Source organism: Lactuca virosa, chromosome 2 (genome assembly GCF_052849685.1).
Source record: "Lactuca virosa cultivar CGN04683 chromosome 2, Lactuca_virosa_CGN04683_v6, whole genome shotgun sequence".
Lineage (NCBI taxonomy): Eukaryota > Viridiplantae > Streptophyta > Magnoliopsida > Asterales > Asteraceae > Lactuca > Lactuca virosa.
Genome location: NC_136427.1, coordinates 167,365,083 through 167,382,972, shown reverse-complemented (window position 1 = coordinate 167,382,972; position 17,890 = coordinate 167,365,083). Strand labels below are relative to the sequence as shown.

The 17,890-nt window shown below is 41.2% G+C and overlaps 1 protein-coding gene across 1 annotated transcript; it reads right to left on the bottom strand.

The window, feature by feature from the left end:
* Window positions 1-2,873: 2,873 nt before the first annotated feature.
* On the bottom strand, window positions 2,874-9,645 carry LOC145157950 (uncharacterized). Its single transcript, XM_079076922.1, has 4 exons — window positions 9,415-9,645; window positions 4,886-5,281; window positions 4,275-4,800; window positions 2,874-3,700 (listed from the first exon to the last, which is right to left on the bottom strand). The coding sequence occupies exons 1-4, from the start codon at window positions 9,643-9,645 to the stop codon at window positions 2,874-2,876; spliced, it is 1,980 nt and encodes a 659-aa protein (XP_078933048.1).
* Between the last annotated feature and the right edge of the window lie 8,245 nt (window positions 9,646-17,890).

The following is a 17,890-nucleotide window of genomic DNA, read 5'->3' as shown; positions in this document are numbered from 1 at the left end:
TTAAGACCGGATGGATGATATGAGATGCTTTGGCGGATCGAGCCTCATACCCATCAAGTCCCGTGATTTCCTTCCAAAAGGCTTTGACCTGGGTTTTGAAAAGATTATTTTTCTCTCGCATGTAGCCTAATTTGGGACCATAAGTATTGAATTTAAAAATCCCAACAAACCCACTAAGATCGTCTAGACTCGGTTTAAATTGCAAACGCATGAGACGGAATGAGAGACATTTGGCATTGTCATTGAATTCCAAAGATTGTAAGAATTCAATGGTTGTGTTTTTATACGATTCTATTGGTGCCAAAGTGAGAAGTTTCTCCCAACCGATGTTGCTAAACAATCTATGGACGCCATCATAAACTCCTAGTTCTTGGAGAGTGGGAATATCTACAAACCGTTGTTGAGAATATTCGCGGTCCTTGAGGTGAAGGAATCGCTCACGGTGCTCAAGAGAGTTGTGAATAATGGTGGTGACACCATATTTGGATTCCAATTGTTCTTTTGGTTGTGGGTTTTTACGTTTTGGCATGATGACAAACCGGATTTATGACAAACAGGTGGTGCCCAAAGATGATAACACAACTAGACAAGCACGAATGAACAATTATATGAAGCACAAGAACGGATTCACAACTATTCTAACCAAACAAACTTAAATTCAATGCGTAAAACTTGAGATAGGGAAGGAATGTACCGTTCAAACGCTTGAATTTGTGGTGTTGGCTTGTATTGTTCACTTCATCTTCAACCTCAAGAAAGCTTGAATCCTTCAATGGTGGAATGCCCAATTGGAGATGAAGCCTCCTAATTTTCTTTCCAAAATGCCTCCCCAAGCTTATTCTTCAAACCCTATGCAAGAATTTTGAAACTTAATACAAGAATCAATTCAAACTATACAAATCAAGAACTAGGGTTTATGAAGAAAAATTCAATTTTTACCCATTGAATGATGAATTCGACCTAGATGATGAATGAAGTGAAGTTAGGAACTGATAGTAACATACCTTGGTGGCTTAATCTTGGATTAATTGAAGAAGAAAATCGAAAATTGATTAGGGTTTTGGAGGTTTCGGCCGAGAATGATGAAGAGAGGAGCAAACGCACGATCGTGAGGTTTGTGAGGGAAGAGAGTCGATTAAGATGCATTACCAAATCGCATGGAAGTGTATGACCAAAAGCTTGCGCGTGAGTTTCTGTTTTCAATCCCTTTGCCCGTGAGTTTCTAGCCGTGCGACTTTCTTGTAATTCTCGGGAGCTAGCGACAATATGCACGGACCATGCATTTTTGAACCATGGCCGTGAGTTTTATTCTTTGAGGATCGGACTTGCGATATGGACGCACGGTCTAGCCCTAGGCCGTGCGTTTTTCCTTTCCAGCCCGTGTAATTTTTTTTTTAAACCTCGATGGCATGGCACGGGTCAAAAAATGACCGTGAGTTTTTGCCTTCCCCCATGCGTTTTCTTTCTGTAAACATCAAACTCACGATTTTTTTTTTCAAAACCAAATTTTCTTTGACCATTAGATAGGAAAGTTATTTGTGCGGAACCCTCGAAAAGACGCAAAAACATTGCAACACGGATGAAATAAATCAAAATAAAGAAAATAGAAAGAAATACTCCCGAGTTGCCTCTCGGTTAGCCGCCCTTGTTTCAAGTCTTTGGCTCGACTTTGCCCTTTAGATTCACTCAATGTAGTCCGGGCGTTCCAAGCTGTCAACCTCCATGTCTTTCTCTTGGAAACCTTCATAGAAGACCTTCAACCTGTGACCATTAACTTTGAATACTTTTCCAGTTTTGTTACTCTTAATCTCAACTGCACCATGATCAAATATATTAGTAACAATGAACGGTCCCACCCACCGGGACCGTAACTTACCAGAATACCATTTAAGTCGAGAGTCATAGAGTAATACATTTTGACCAATCTCAAAGGTCTTACGGGAGAGGTACTTATCATGGAATGCTTTGGTCTTGTCTTTGTAGATGCGTGAACTCTCGAATGCTTCATTTCTTATCTCCTCCAACTCTTGGATCTCTAACTTTCGATGAACACCCGCTTCATCAATCTTCATGTTTAGCTTTTTGACAGCCCAAAAAGCTTTGTGTTCCAGTTCAACAGGGAGGTGACAAGCTTTGCCAAACACAAGTCTATAAGGTGACATCCCAATTGGAGTTTTATATGCAGTTCGGTATGCCCAAAGAGCATCTTCTAATCTCAAACTCCAATCTTTGCGGTTTGTGTTCATTATTTTCTCAAGTATGGACTTGATTTCTCTGTTTGACACTTCAGCTTGTTCATTTGTTTGCGGGTGATAAGCTGTGGACACCCGATGTTGGACTCCATACTTCTTGAGAACTGATCCAAGAGTTTTGTTGCAGAAGTGTGTGCCTCTGTCACTGATCAAGGCTTTTGGAGTTCCAAACCTACATAAAATGTTAGCCTTGACAAAATCTACAACAACTTTAGCATCATCAGTTCTTGTTGCCTTTGCCTCTACCCATTTGGAAACATAGTCAACAGCCAAAAGGATGTATAAATTCCCAAAGGATGAAGGAAAAGGACCCATAAAATCAATACCCCATATATCAAATATTTCACAAACCAAGATGGGGGTCAAAGGCATTTGGTTTCGGGAACTCAAAGAACCAGTCATTTGACATCTCTCACAACTTTTACAAAAAGTGTAGGAGTCATGAAAGAGTCGAGGCCAATAAAATCCACAGTCTAATATTTTCCTGGCAGTTCTTTGAGGACCAAAATGCCCTCTACAAGCATAACTATGACAAAAGTTGAGGATAGATTGTACCTCATGTTCTTCAACACATCTTCTTATTACCTGATCTGCACAATGTTTCCAAAGGTACGGTTCATCCTAAATGTACCTTCTCGCATCTTTCTTGATCTTATCTCTCTGTGACCTCGTGAGATCGGGTGGGAACTTTCCCGTGACCATGAAGTTGCATATATCCGCATACCAAGGTGGTGTTTGGATAACAAACAAGTACTCGTCTGGGAATGTGTCATGGATGGGAGTCGCATCTTCGGGTGGAACTATTCGGCTCAAATGATTGGCGAGTAGGTTCTCTTTCCCGCTCTTATCTTTGATCTCAATATCGAACTCTTGCAAAAGCAGCATCCACCGTATTAACCTCAGCTTCGAATCTTTCTTGGTAAGTAAGTGCTTTATGGCTGCATGGTCCGAATATATGATCACTTTAGTTCCAAGGAGGTATTGCCGGAACTTCTCTAGTGCAAAAACAATAGCAAGCAACTCTTTTTCTGTTGTGGTGTAGTTGCTTTGTGCACTATCAAGGGTCTTCGATGCATAGTAGATGACATGATGTGCTCGATCCACCTTTTGACCCAATACCGCTCCAACAGCCGTGTTGCTCGCGTCACACATAATCTCAAACGGGAGCTCCCAATTAGGTGGTTGGATGATTAGAGCGGAGGTGAGTAAATCCTTCAAACGATCAAAGGCATCCTTGCATGGCTGAGTAAACTCAAACTCAGCATCTTTTTGGAGTAGTTGACACATCGGCACTGTGATCTTTGAAAAATATTTGATGAACCGCCGATAGAAACCTGCATGGCCAAGAAACAAACGAACTTCCCGAACATTTGTCGGGTAAGGAAGACTCTTGATAACATCTATCTTGGCTTTGTCAACTTCTAAGCCTTTTCGGGACACAATATGACCTAAAATCAATCATTTGTCCACCATGAAATGACATTTTTCATAGTTGAGCACAAGGTCTGTGTCAATGCACCTTTGCAAAATTTTTGTTAGATTGCTTAAACATTCATCAAAGGAGTTTCCATAGACTGTGAAATCATCCATGAAAACTTCAATGATGTTTTCAACATATTCAGAAAAAATGCTCACCATGCATCTCTGAAATGTCGCGGGTGCATTGCATAGACCAAATGGCATACGCCTATAAGCAAATGTGCCAAAGGGACAAGTGAAGGTGGTTTTCTCTTGGTCTTCCGGGGCTACCGGAATTTGATGGAAACCCGAGAAACCATCCAAGCAACTGTAATGAGATTTACCCGCCAATCTCTCTAACATTTGGTCAATAAATGGCAAGGGAAAATGGTATTTTCTCGTTGAGGCATTCAACTTTATAGTCAATACAGACCCTCCACCCGTTTTGCACATGGGTTGGCACCAAATCTCCCTCGGAATTCTTGACAACTGTGACACCGGATTTTTTCGGGACTACCTAAACGGGGCTCACCCATTTACTGTCTGAGATAGGGTAGATCATACCTGCATCCAAAAGCTTCATGATTTCTTTCTTTACCACCTCCATCATGGGTGGATTCAATCTTCTCTGTGCCTCTCGAGTTGGTTTGAAATCTTCCTCCATGAGAATCTTATGCATGCACAAGGAAGGGGTCAACCCTTTTATGTCAGCAATTGTCCACCCAATAGCTTTCTTATACTTTTTCAGCAAAGTCACCAACTCATCTTCTTCTGCAATGGACAGCTTGTTAGAGATAATGACAGGCAAAGTCTTATCTTCTCCAAGGTATGCATACTTCAAATGATCTGGAAGAGTCTTCAATTCTAGCTTAGGTGCCTGCACAACGGAAGGAAGAAGTTTTGTGTTAGAAATGGGCAATTTCACATTGCTATTATTATACCTCATTTTCTTCCTTTCTTCCATGATCTCCACAATTTCCAGCAACTCTTCATCTAACTTGAAATTTTCTACAATCTCTTTGACTGAATTGTTATCAAAATTCCTGCTCAAAACTAACTCCAACAAATCATGGTTAGTCAACTCAAAACACTTTTCAGTCAAAGGTTGGATCATATCAACAAAATTTATACAATGAACATCACTTGGGTACCTCATTGCTTCATAGATATATGACCTCCCCATCGAATTCCATGGACAATGTACCATTGTAGACATCAATTTTTGTTCTTGCTGTTTTCAAGAATGGTCTACCTAAAAGTATGGAACTCGAGGATGGATGGTCATCATCTCCCATATCAAGCACATAAAAATCTGCAGGAAAGACAAGCTCATTAACTTGCACTAAAACATCCTCTAATACACCTTTTGGGTGTACTATAGAACGATCTGCAAGTTGGATGATCACCCCGGTTTTTGTTAAAGTGCCTATGCCAATAGATTTATAAACAGAATATGGTAAAACATTAATTGAAGCTCCTAAATCTAGCATATCACGGGGGACATACAAGTTTCCCAATTTGCAAGGAACGGTGAAAACACCCGGATCCTTGCACTTTGGGGGCATCCTTTTCTGCAAAACTGCAGAAACATTTTCACTTATTTTCACTGTCTCATTACCTCGCAGCTGCTTTTTAGATGTGCAAAGTTCCTTAATGTGGCAACCGTCAAAATTCGAGTTGGTTCTAGATTTGACTAAACTTAGTTGCACATATAGGCACGACACATACTAGACTAAGTAACTAGAAACTAAGTTATAACCTACTAGAAACTTGGAAACAATTAGAATCAATGGATATTATACTTAGATTTCACATTGATAGGTGAATTCTACAACTACTTAACTGTAGTGAATATCCATATTTAGGTCACTCTTTAACTCGAACACCTTTTCATGAATCATATACACGCATCATGCACTTGACCTAGTAGTAGAAATTAGGTCAAAGTCTCATAGAAACTTAAGTCAAAGTTGAAGACTAGGACTAGTATACTTGATTCCTCAATTTTGCTTGAATCTCGGAATCACTACATAGAATGCCAATAAACCGATAAAAATAAATTACAAACATTATTTATAACTATAAAAGAGTTATAATACCATAAGATAATTTGAAGTCTCAAATATTCAATTTATTTTGATATTCAAAGTTTATTAAACTCCAAAACCCTAAAAGCCCAAAAACCTAAATTTTATAAAGTTTAACATCAAGAATTTTATAAAAATAGTTATGAAACTTATAATATTATCTTAAAATAATTAAATTCAAGGAAATATAATCAAGGAAAATAAAAATTTAAGTCATTAACATTTACCCTTAATTTATAAGTCAAAAATCAATATTTTATGAGTAAAAACTATATTAAGGTGCATATTTTATAAAAATTTGGTGTTTTTATAAAATAATTGAAATTTTATAAAAATGGAAGAGTGAGGGAACCTCTCTCCTCATCAAAATTCGTCCCCCCTCTTTCCTAGGCACCCCCTTCCCAAAAATTTTAATCATTCACTTCACCCTCACACTCCATCTTCCCCTCTTCATTCTCTCTCACACTCCAACACCCACTCCACTCATTTCTCTCAAATCTCTCTCTAAACTCACGAAAATTATACAGCCAAGAAAACTTCTCAAGCACAAAATCTTCATCATTTGATGTTATTCTTAAAGGTAGACACGAAAATCCTTTACTTTCCTTCGCTTTTCTTTCTAGTTTTAAAGGTTTTTCTTACACTTTCTCCTTCTTCTACTCCATTCTATGGTAAAATCATGAACACTTGCTCAAACTCACGGTTTTGATGATGATGGTGGTAGGATTTCACCCAAAAACAACATGCATGTTGTAAATGGTGAAATCCAAGGACCAAAACCTAAGTCAAAATCAACATAATGCACTTTTTCTACAAGTTTTGGGTGAAAAACACCACATGCATCCAAAGTTTTCTTTCAAAAACGAATTTTGAACATTTCAAACTCATGAATGGTCTTCAAACAAACATGCATGTGATTATCTTCAAGCTTAGAAGCTAGATCATCAAAGTATGTTGTTAAAAGCTTTCAAATATGTGCATGAAGGATTTATTTCCAAATAAATATCTAAAACTCCTTTTCTGACCAAATCCGATTTTTCCCATATTCCCACCAACAAAATGAGATGTTCTACAAATTTTCAGAAAATAATTCATTTTTCTCGAATTATTATAATTATTTCAATAATATATGGCAACAAATCATATAAAATACTTTATGAGGCCTATAAATCCTAGGTAAATTTGTAGATGACCCCTATGCTAAATAATGACTTCTCATTAAGTTTCATCGATTTTTGTTACTGTTTAGCATGGTTTTGAATTTTCTTTTTGTTTAGACCCAATAAATCATAAAACCACTTTAAACAATTTGAAAAGGCTATCTAATAATTTTCGCAGCTCATATCCTATGTGTAAGGCTTATAAAAATATTTTCAGAATTTTTCATAATGCATTCCTATTTTTCCCGATTTTTATGTTTATAATGGACTAAAAACAGGAAAAATAGTTCTACTCATCCAAAATTCATGAAAATTTACCAGAAAACCTTATAATATATTAGAACTCTAAATAAAAATTTGGATTGTTTTTATATTCAGTATGCTATTTTTCTTCTATTTTCTAATATTAAATACACTTAAATCCAAAAAATCGGATTACACTATATAAAAATCGCCATTGGGATTTTTCCCAGATTATTTACACTGTAAATAAAGTTTACAAAAATTTTGGTAATTTACTTTAACTTTTTAATGATTATTCTCCAATTAATGATTATTTAAGAGGATAAAACAAAGAAAAATAGAAAGACTAATTGAAAAATATATTTTCTATTTTTCACAGCTTCTACATGTATAATAACAGTGTTACAAAACGTTTGGGCAATTTTCGAAATAGTTTTCTATTTATTTCAATTTTTATTAGAATAAATGATCAAAAATCATACAATTTGGGTAAACAGTTTAGAAATCCATTTTAATATTTTTCCCACCTTAATAAGGTTTCATAACAGTAATACAAAAAGTTTGGAAATTTTGGAAACTGTTTTATATTTATTTCAATTTTTAGTAGAATAAATGCACAAAAATTATAAAATTGGATTAAACAGTTTAGAAATCCATTTTTATATTTTTCCCAGCTTAAGTATATCTAATGGCAGTATCATAAAAAGTTAGGGAATTTTTATCATTTGGATACTATTTTTCACGAATTTATATTGTTATGAAGGCTTAAAATTTTGGAAAAATAGTTAATCATATCAAAAATTCAAAGGAAAATTTATGGAAGACCTCTACTGTGTTTAGAATCAAAATGTAAAATTTGATGAATTTTGGAAACTGTTTGATAATATTTTTGGATTTTAGGAGTTTAAAACACCTTTTGATGTGTTGAAATACCTCAATTAATATTACAAAAATCTAGAAATCAATATCCAAAATTGTCTTAATCACATGAGTTATAAAACTTCACCATTTCAGAAAAATGTTTGTAACTTATCAATATTAAATTTTGACACAATATTGACATAATTCTATTGTAGTAGCAAATATACTAGTGTTAGCTTTCTATTAGAGACTCATTAGTGTGTAACATCGTTGTAGGAAAACGATAGTGGTACGAGTGGAGCGTAGTTCAAGGCACAATTTGCATCATATCAATGCATAGTGAGTATTCACCACTCCCCTATTTTCGGTTTTTAAATGTTTTGGGGTGGAAAAGCATGTCCTAAACTTTTTATGTTCGTTGTATTTATTTTGACTCGTATGAAACTTGGTTGCTATATTTCGTATGTATGTGTATGTTACTTTAATTCATGAGGACTGTATCGCGGTTAAGTCCCTGGAATCTCTAGACACAACTCATTAACTCTTTTGAGCCTATGGTTATTATTGATAGCAGCGCTATCAGGAGGTAGACAACTCCTCACTCGCACGATTCGCTTGAGTGCATTTTACCATTTTATACACTATGTTTGTGATACACATAGTAGTCAATAGGGCACGATTCGGTCATTAGGCTTGGGTTGTGAACTCATGAATGGAAACTTGATGCACATACGAATCTTTATGCACACATGAAACTTGTATTCTCATGTTAGCAACGACACTTGTATACTTATTTTACCAATGAAACTTGTATACTTATTTTAGCAACAAAACTTTTATGCTTATTATAGCAATGAACTTTGTTTCTCATTATAGCAACGAACTTTTATTACTGAAAACTTATATACTTGTTTTAGCAATGAAATTGTTTTCTCCTTGTAACAACGAATATTATTTCGAATCTTGAAAACTCATTTTAGCAATATACTTTTATTTATGAAAACTTTTATCAAAACTTTTATTTCGATTCTTGAAACCAATATTATATTTAATCTGTGAGTACTCACCAACTATTTTTATAGTTGACGCTCGTTTTACATGCTTTTTCAGGAATCATCTAGTAAGAGGCACGTAGAGACACATCTCTTTTAGGAGCATTCGCATGTGTTGTATTTCAATTTACATTGTAATTCTTTTAAAAGTTGTTCAATTCTATTGTAAATTTGTAATGATTTTTAATACTATGGTTGGTGTTGTCTTTTAACTTTTGCTATGAAACCCTTTGTACTGCCACGCCCCGTGTTTCCGCTTTAGCGGGGTATGACACTTAAGGAACTTAGCATATCTGGGTACCTGTTTGATCGCATCTAAGAGAGGGATGTTGACTTCAACTTTCTGGAACATTGCCATGATCTCACTATCTTCTCTCTCTTTTTTGTTGCTGCTCAATCTTGATGGAAAAGGTGGTGGTGTGATCTTTGCTTCTTTCTCTTCCAGCTTCTTTTTCTCCACCATTTTTTCTTTCTTTTCATCCTTCTTTAGTGGTTCTTCTATCACCAACTCCTCTTCTTCTTCTTCGGGCATCTTCGGGCCATCATATTTGTAACACCCAATTTTTCAAAACAATTTTTCACATTTTATAAAACACATTTTCATTCATAATCGTTATAAAAACACCATTGTATCACATAGTCAATCATAACATCATATCCCAAGATCATAATAAAAATCTCCCCGTGTGTGTACTGATCAAGCCGGCGCCTTCCTGCGATCCTCGCTGGTACCTGAGACACATAACACAACACTGTAAGCATAAATGCTTAGTGAGTTCCCCCAAAATACCACATGTAACACATATTAGCCACTCGAGGCTATAACTCTGATGACCCTCTGGTCAAGGTGTCTCTGTGGGACCCTCCAGTCCCATAACTCTGTGGGCCCTCTAGCCCTAACTCTGTGGGCCCTCTGGCCCTAACTCTGTGGACCCTCTGGCCCTAACTCTGTGGACCTTCCGGTCCTAACTCTGTGGACCCTCTGGCCCTAACTCTGTGGACCTTCCGGTCTCAACTCTGAAAACTCTGTAACATGCATAACATATAACACATAGAAATCACATCATGAAAAAACATACAACATACTCTGTCTCATAGCTCTAATTACCACTCTAGGTAAAGTATAGTGAGAAGACTCACCTCGGGTAACTCGGTAAAGCTCGAACTCTGTAAAATCAGGTCTAGCCTCCGCCTAATCATGTAAAATAAATACTCTCAATCAATACATCTCTCAAGGCTAGACTATTCCTCCTCTTAGTACTCTCAGAAGGGTAAAAGACCATTTTACCCCTCTCATAACTCAAAGGCCCCACTATAGACCAAACCCTAAAAGTCAACCAAAAGTCAACCCTCCGGGTTACGCTGCGCGTACCCGATGTGTACGCTGGGCGTACCCGGCAGTCTCTCAGAATCGGGGAACGCCACCCCGTACGCCGCGCGTATTGGGATTACGCCCGGCGTAAATCCCAGTTTCAGTCCCTTAGCTCTTGAGGTCTTAAACAGTTAAGACTCACGTCCAGCTTTTAGATCTGACCAATTTTAAGCCTCTTATTCCATAAAGTCGATGACTTTAAGCCTTTGCATGGCTGAACAAGTCACTAACACCCAAAATATACCATTTCCTAACACTAGAAAGCCCAATACTCAAGCATGATCTCATATCCACGACCAAGATGGGAACTTTATGGATCTATAACACAAATACCACTGAAATGGGACAGATCTAGGTCCATGGAGCACATTACACTCATAAAGTCTCCACCTTTGGGACTTTTAACCCTAAAATGGTCCATGAAGCAACAAACCAAATGAAGAGGAAAGTTTTGAACTTTATACCTCCAAATGCAGCTCCTTCCTCTGTAGATCTCAGATCCAAACTTACACTTCAAACTCTAGTCTCCACAAACTCCTCTCCTTCTTCTTCACTAGCACACCAAGGCACTTTTAGCTCCAAAATCACACACACTCACTAAGAACGATGAAAAGTTCTCTCTTAGGGTTTTACTCACTGCTATGGAGGCTGAGAAATGAGCCTTAGCATACAATATATAGGGCACAAGTCAGAAATTAGGGTTTGCACCTGGACACATTACGCCCAACGTAACCCTGAGTACGCCAAGCGTACTCAGGCGAGTCCGCGTCCAAAATAAGCGCATGAGTACGCGCAGCGTACTCTTGAGTACGCCCAGCGTACTCATTTGCTACCAATTCCTCTTAAGGGCTTAACCTGACACTTTGAATAAAAGAAGGGCTAAATAGTTGTACCTGAATTTCGGGATGTTACAATTCTCCCCCACTAGAACTAGACTTCGCCCTCGAAGTCTCACTCAACAAATAACTCTGGATACTGCTCGCGCATCTCTAACTCCGGCTCCCAGGTCATTTCAGAACCCTTCTGATGTTGCCACTGGACTTGAACCAATGACACCTCCTTGTTTCTCAAAGTCTTGATCCTTCGATCCGCAATCGCAACCGGTCTCTCAACATAATTCAGGCTCGCATCCACCTGAATGTCCTCTAACGGAACCACTACCGACTCATCAGCGATACACTTCCTCAACTGAGACACGTGGAAGGTATCGTGAATCTGGCTCAACTCCGTAGGTAGCTCCAAACGATACACTACCCTGCCCACCCTGGCAGTCACCCTGAAAGGACCAATATACCGAGGTCCCAACTTACCCCTCTTCCTGAATCGGATCACCCCCTTCCAAGGAGATACTTTCAGGAGCACTAGATCTCCGACCTGATACTCGAGCTCGGATCGTCGCCTATCCGCATAACTCTTCTGGCGACTCTGAGTGGTTCAACAACCTCTGTCTGACCCGCTGAATCTGCTCAGTCGTCTGAAGTACTATCTCTGTACTACCCATCACACGCTGCCCGACCTCACCCCAACAAATGGGAGTCCGGCACCTCCTCCCATACAACAGCTCAAAGGGTGGCATACTGATGCTCAAATGATGGCTGTTGTTATAGGAAAACTCAACCAAGGGTAAATACGTGTCCCAACTTCCTCCGAAGTCCAATACACATGCCTGAAGCATGTCCTCGAGCGTCCGAATCGTCCGCCCGCTCTGCCCGTCTGTCTGTGGGTGGTAGGCGGTACTGAAATGCAACCTCGTACCCAACTGGAGATCGACTCAACCCCGACCTGTATCATCTGATACTCATCGTTGGACCCTTCGGTCCGGTCTATATCGTTGGACCCTTCGGTCCGGTCTGTACAACACATCACCAGGACTCAACTCAACTCAAGAGTTTGGTCCGCCCGTAGTTGGAATCGCTCGTTCCAATGACTCATTCAACTCATAGCTTGGGGACCCGCAACCCATGTGTACTTTACTTATCCAATCCCTTCGGATTGGATGTCCACACTTACTCAGAATGTAATGATTCCCAATCATTGAGGAGACCCCGGTCTCACCCCTGGTCCGACCACCAGGCTCCCAAAACTCATGCGTAGGGCTTTTCAAGCCTAAAACCCTCCTGTGTCATGCTCAGATCAAGAAGGCTTCCTCATAACAACCTCTCGCTAATTAGTGCGTATTACGGCTCCCCATAACATCACCACAACCTCCTACTGACTAGTGAGTACTACGGCTCCCCATAGTATCACAACAACCTCTCTCTGACTAGTGAGTACTACGGCCCCCCGTAGTATCACAACAACCTCTCTCTGACTAGTGAGTACTACGGCTCCCCATAGTATCACAACAACCTCTCTCTGACTAGTGAGTACTACGGCTCCCCATAGTATCACAACAACCTCTCTCTGACTAGTGAGTACTACGGCTCCCCATAGTATCACAACAACCTCTCTCTGACTAGTGAGTACTACGGCTCCCCATAGTATCACAACAACCTCTCTCTGACTAGTGAGTACTACGGCTCCCTATAGTATCACAACAACCTCTCTCTGACTAGTGAGTACTACGGCTCCCCATAGTATCACAACAACCTCTCTCTGACTAGTGAGTACTACGGCTCCCCATAGTATCACAACAACCTTCCCTAGTAGCTCCTGAAGCTGCGAGGATAACTACTGCGTCTCTGGCGGCGCAAGGCGATAAGGCGCCTTGGCGATAGGCGCTGCCCCCGGAACCAACTCGATGCGAAACTCTACTTGCCTCTCGGGAGGCACACCCGGCAACTCCTCGGGAAAAACATCCGGGGACTCTCGCACTATCGGAACGTCATCCATCGAACTTGGCCTCCCAGCGGCCTCTCGTGTGTCCATCACATAGGACACATACCCGCTGCAGCCTTGCTGAAAACTCTGTCTCGCTCTGGCGGTTGAACAAAACGCCGACCCACATCGGTTACCCTCGTTGTACACCGTAAGTACTCCCCCACTGGGGTCTCGTATCGTCACCAACTGTCGCTCGCAGTCTATGACAGCCCCAAATCGGCTTAACCCAACCATACCCACTATGACACACACGTCCCCCATCGATATTGGGACCAGATCCATCGGGGACTCAACACCGAAGATCTCGAGTACACATCCTCGACTCACATTCATAACATACTCTGCTCGCTCGTCCGCTATGGAAACTCGTAGAGGTCGACTCAACGCCTCTCGTCGGCTACTGATGTGCCGACCAAACGTTATTGACACAAATGATCGACTCGCTCCCGAGTCAAATATCACTAAAGCAGGTACATAACTCATAAGAAAAGTACCAGCCACGACATCGGGCGTTGCACGGACCTCCCCCGCCATCAACTGGAAGGCTCTCCCGCGAGCCTCGGTTGCCTCGGCCCTCGTTGGCCTGGCCTCGGTAACTCTAGCAGCAGGTGCGGCTTTCCTCAGATAGAATACTCGGTTCTTCCCCGCTTAGGGTTCGAACCATCCCCAATTGGCGTACCAACAATCTATCACCCCGACTGTCCCCACCAGTAATCATCGCACCTACTCTTGGAAGGTGATACGCAACTCTCGATGATCTCCTGACAGAGATCAAACAACTCCAAATACCAGGATCTCGTATGCAACCTTCAGTACTTACCATCGTGACTGCCTCTAGTCATTTAGGATCTCACACTATACCCTCACCGGACCTCCCAACTGTCCAGTGTTAACATTAACCCTGGATCTGGAAATAATGAACCATCATACTCCTCATCCTTGACTCCTTGCCCAACGTTCCAACATGCCCCTTATCATAAGAGCAGAAACCACATTTCCACTCCTTATACCTCTCAAGAACCATAGGAGTCACTGCCCTGATATACCCCTCTTGATCGCCCAACACTGCGGCTAACACATGTCCTATTATACTCAAATAGGGTGTATCCTGATCCTTGACCATTTCAGTCTTCACTGTCAACCTGCTCAAGCTATACCATTCCCTCACGACAGACCTACTGCCGGATACTTTGATTGAAAAGTCACCATCAGTGCGATTCCACAGGGCTCACCCCAACTCAGAAACCGAAATCTCAACACCCCTTACGTCTCCCATAAGAAACGGAAATAGCACCACTCGGGTCACGGAAAGTGACATATCTACTATCGGCCGGCTCTCCAGCTCAGACCGTAACCCTCCATAATGCACCGTCCCTACTCATCTCTTAGTCTTGTGACTCCACTGGCATATCACCAACAAATCCCTTAGAGCTAACTCGTTTTCCCTATCAAGGGATGCTCCACTAAAACTCGTTCTCCCTGGCCTTCTGGGCCCATACTCCTTCACATCCGACCTTGGTCTAGATAATCGCTGCGGAATAACCGGCAAAACCAGAAGCACTCACCGCCACATTTCATGGTACTCGAACCATGTCCTCTCTTCTCAACCCGCCTCAAATCATGGTACTCGAACCACAAAATCACCCCTCGATCTGCCACCAATCATGGTACTCGAACCATGACATCACCTCGTGATCTGCTACCAATCATGGTACCCGAACCATGACATCACTTCTCGACCTGTCACCAATCATGGTACTCGAACCATGACATCACCTCTCGATCTGCTACTAATCATGGTACTCCAACCATGACATCACCTCTCGATCTGTCACCAATCATGGTACTCGAACCATGACATCACCTCTCGATCTGCTACTAATCATGGTACTCGAACCATGACATCACCCCTCGATCCGCTACTCACAATCCTCCGGATCGCCACGGTCATTTCGTCAAAATCATACTGCGAATCTCTTCATCGCTAATACCGCAGCCCTCCGGCGTGTGCAGTGTTCCAACCATGATGTCTCTGAAACACAATATGAAGATACCAGAGACTCGATCGAGTATACTCGCACTCGATAACTCAACCCTACTTGTTCTTGAGTACCCAATGGATTCTTACTTAGGGTGCGCGCTGGTCCGGTGTCTTCAGTAGTACGGGCCCTATACTACCGTCCACACCGCATCAGTATTCACTCTAAGTCCTCCTCCTTGGATCCCAAGTCCCAAGTACTCTACTCTCTTTAACCATATGCTACTCACTAGCAGCTCTCTCATAACTCCTCGCTGCTATCTAAACACTCTCAAGTATCCCTAGCAGCAAAACTCCTAGACTAAGGCATCACATATCAGGCCACTCTAGTCCTAATAAGAATACCTAGTCTATTCTAGCATGCATAGCATAACTCATCGCATATCATAACATAATATATCTCATAACACTAATTACAAGGGTATTTTGGGAATTCACCGTTCGGGCGCTGGTGATCGTACGCTGGCTGATCGTACACACGGCTCTGCTCTGTTTGTCTCAAAACTCTTTACTCTTGTGAAAAGTTTTGCAAATTTTATTTTGAAAATCTCTCAATTCCTCAGTTTGAGTTCAGATACGCTCGAAGATGTATCCGAATCCCTCAAACCAAGGCTCTGATACCAACTTGTAACACCCAATTTTTCAAAACAATTTTTCACATTTTATAAAACACATTTTCATTCATAATCGTTATAAAAACACCATTGTATCACATAGTCAATCATAACATCATATCCCAAGATCATAATAAAAATCTCCCCGTGTGTGTACTGATCAAGCCGGCGCCTTCCCGCGATCCTCGCTGGTACCTGAGACACATAACACAACACTGTAAGCATAAATGCTTAGTGAGTTCCCCCAAAATACCACATGTAACACATATTAGCCACTCGAGGCTATAACTCTGATGACCCTCTGGTCAAGGTGTCTCTATGGGACCCTCCAGTCCCATAACTCTGTGGGCCCTCTAGCCCTAACTCTGTGGGCCCTCTGGCCCTAACTCTGTGGACCCTCTGGCCCTAACTCTGTGGACCTTCCGGTCCTAACTCTGTGGACCCTCTGGCCCTAACTCTGTGGACCTTCCGGTCCTAACTCTGAAAACTCTGTAACATGCATAACATATAACACATAGAAATCACATCATGCAAAAGCATACAACATACTCTGTCTCATAGCTCTAATTACCACTCTAGGTAAAGTATAGTGAGAAGACTCACCTCGGGTAACTCGGTAAAGCTCGAACTCTGTAAAATCAGGTCTAGCCTCCGCCTAATCATGTAAAATAAATACTCTCAATCAATACATCTCTCATGGCTAGACTATTCCTCCTCTTAGTACTCTCAGAAGGGTAAAAGACCATTTTACCCCTCTCATAACTCAAAGGCCCCACTATAGACCAAACCCTAAAAGTCAACCAAAAGTCAACCCTCTGGGTTACGCTGCGCGTACCCGATGTGTACGCTGGGCGTACCCGGCAGTCTCTCAGAATCGGGGAACGCCACCCCGTACGCCGCGCGTATTGGGATTACGCCCGACGTAAATCCCAGTTTCAGTCCCTTAGCTCTTGAGGTCTTAAACAGTTAAGACTCACGTCCAGCTTTTAGATCTGACCATTTTTAAGCCTCTTAATCCATAAAGTCGATGACTTTAAGCCTTTGCATGGCTGAACAAGTCACTAACACCCAAAATATACCATTTCCTAACACTAGAAAGCCCAATACTCAAGCATGATCTCATATCCACGACCAAGATGGGAACTTTATGGATCTATAACACAAATACCACTGAAATGGGACAGATCTAGGTCCATGGAGCACATTACACTCATAAAGTCTCCACATTTGGGACTTTTAACCCTAAAATGGTCTATAAAGCAACAAACCAAATGAAGAGGAAAGTTTTGAGCTTTATACCTCCAAATGCACCTCCTTCCTCTGTAGATCTCAGATCCAAACTTGCACTTCAAACTCTAGTCTCCACAAACTCCTCCCCTTCTTCTTCACTAGCACGCCAAGGCACTTTTAGCTCCAAAATCACACACACTCACTAAGAACGATGAAAAGTTCTCTCTTAGGGTTTTACTCACTGCTATGGAGGCTGAGAAATGAGCCTTAGCATCCAATATATAGGGCACAAGTCAGAAATTAGGGTTTGCACCTGGACACATTACGCCCAGCGTAACCCTGAGTACGCCCAGCTTACTCAGGCGAGTCCGCGTCCAAAATAAGCGCATGAGTACGCGCAGCGTACTCTTGAGTACGCCCAGCGTACTCATTTGCTACCAATTCCTCTTAAGGGCTTAACTTGACACTTTGAATAAAAGAAGGGCTAAATAGTTGTACCTGAATTTCGGGATGTTACAATATTTCTTTCCACTCCTCAAGCTAATTGCACAAGCATTGTGCTTTGGGTTTTTTTCAGTTTGAGGAGGTAGCTTTCCTTGATTCTCCATTTTGCTCACCGATTGAGCAAGTTGCGCCATTTGGTGCTCAAGATTCTTGATGCTTGCCTTGGTCTCTTGCTGAAAACTTTGAGTGCTAGTGGCAA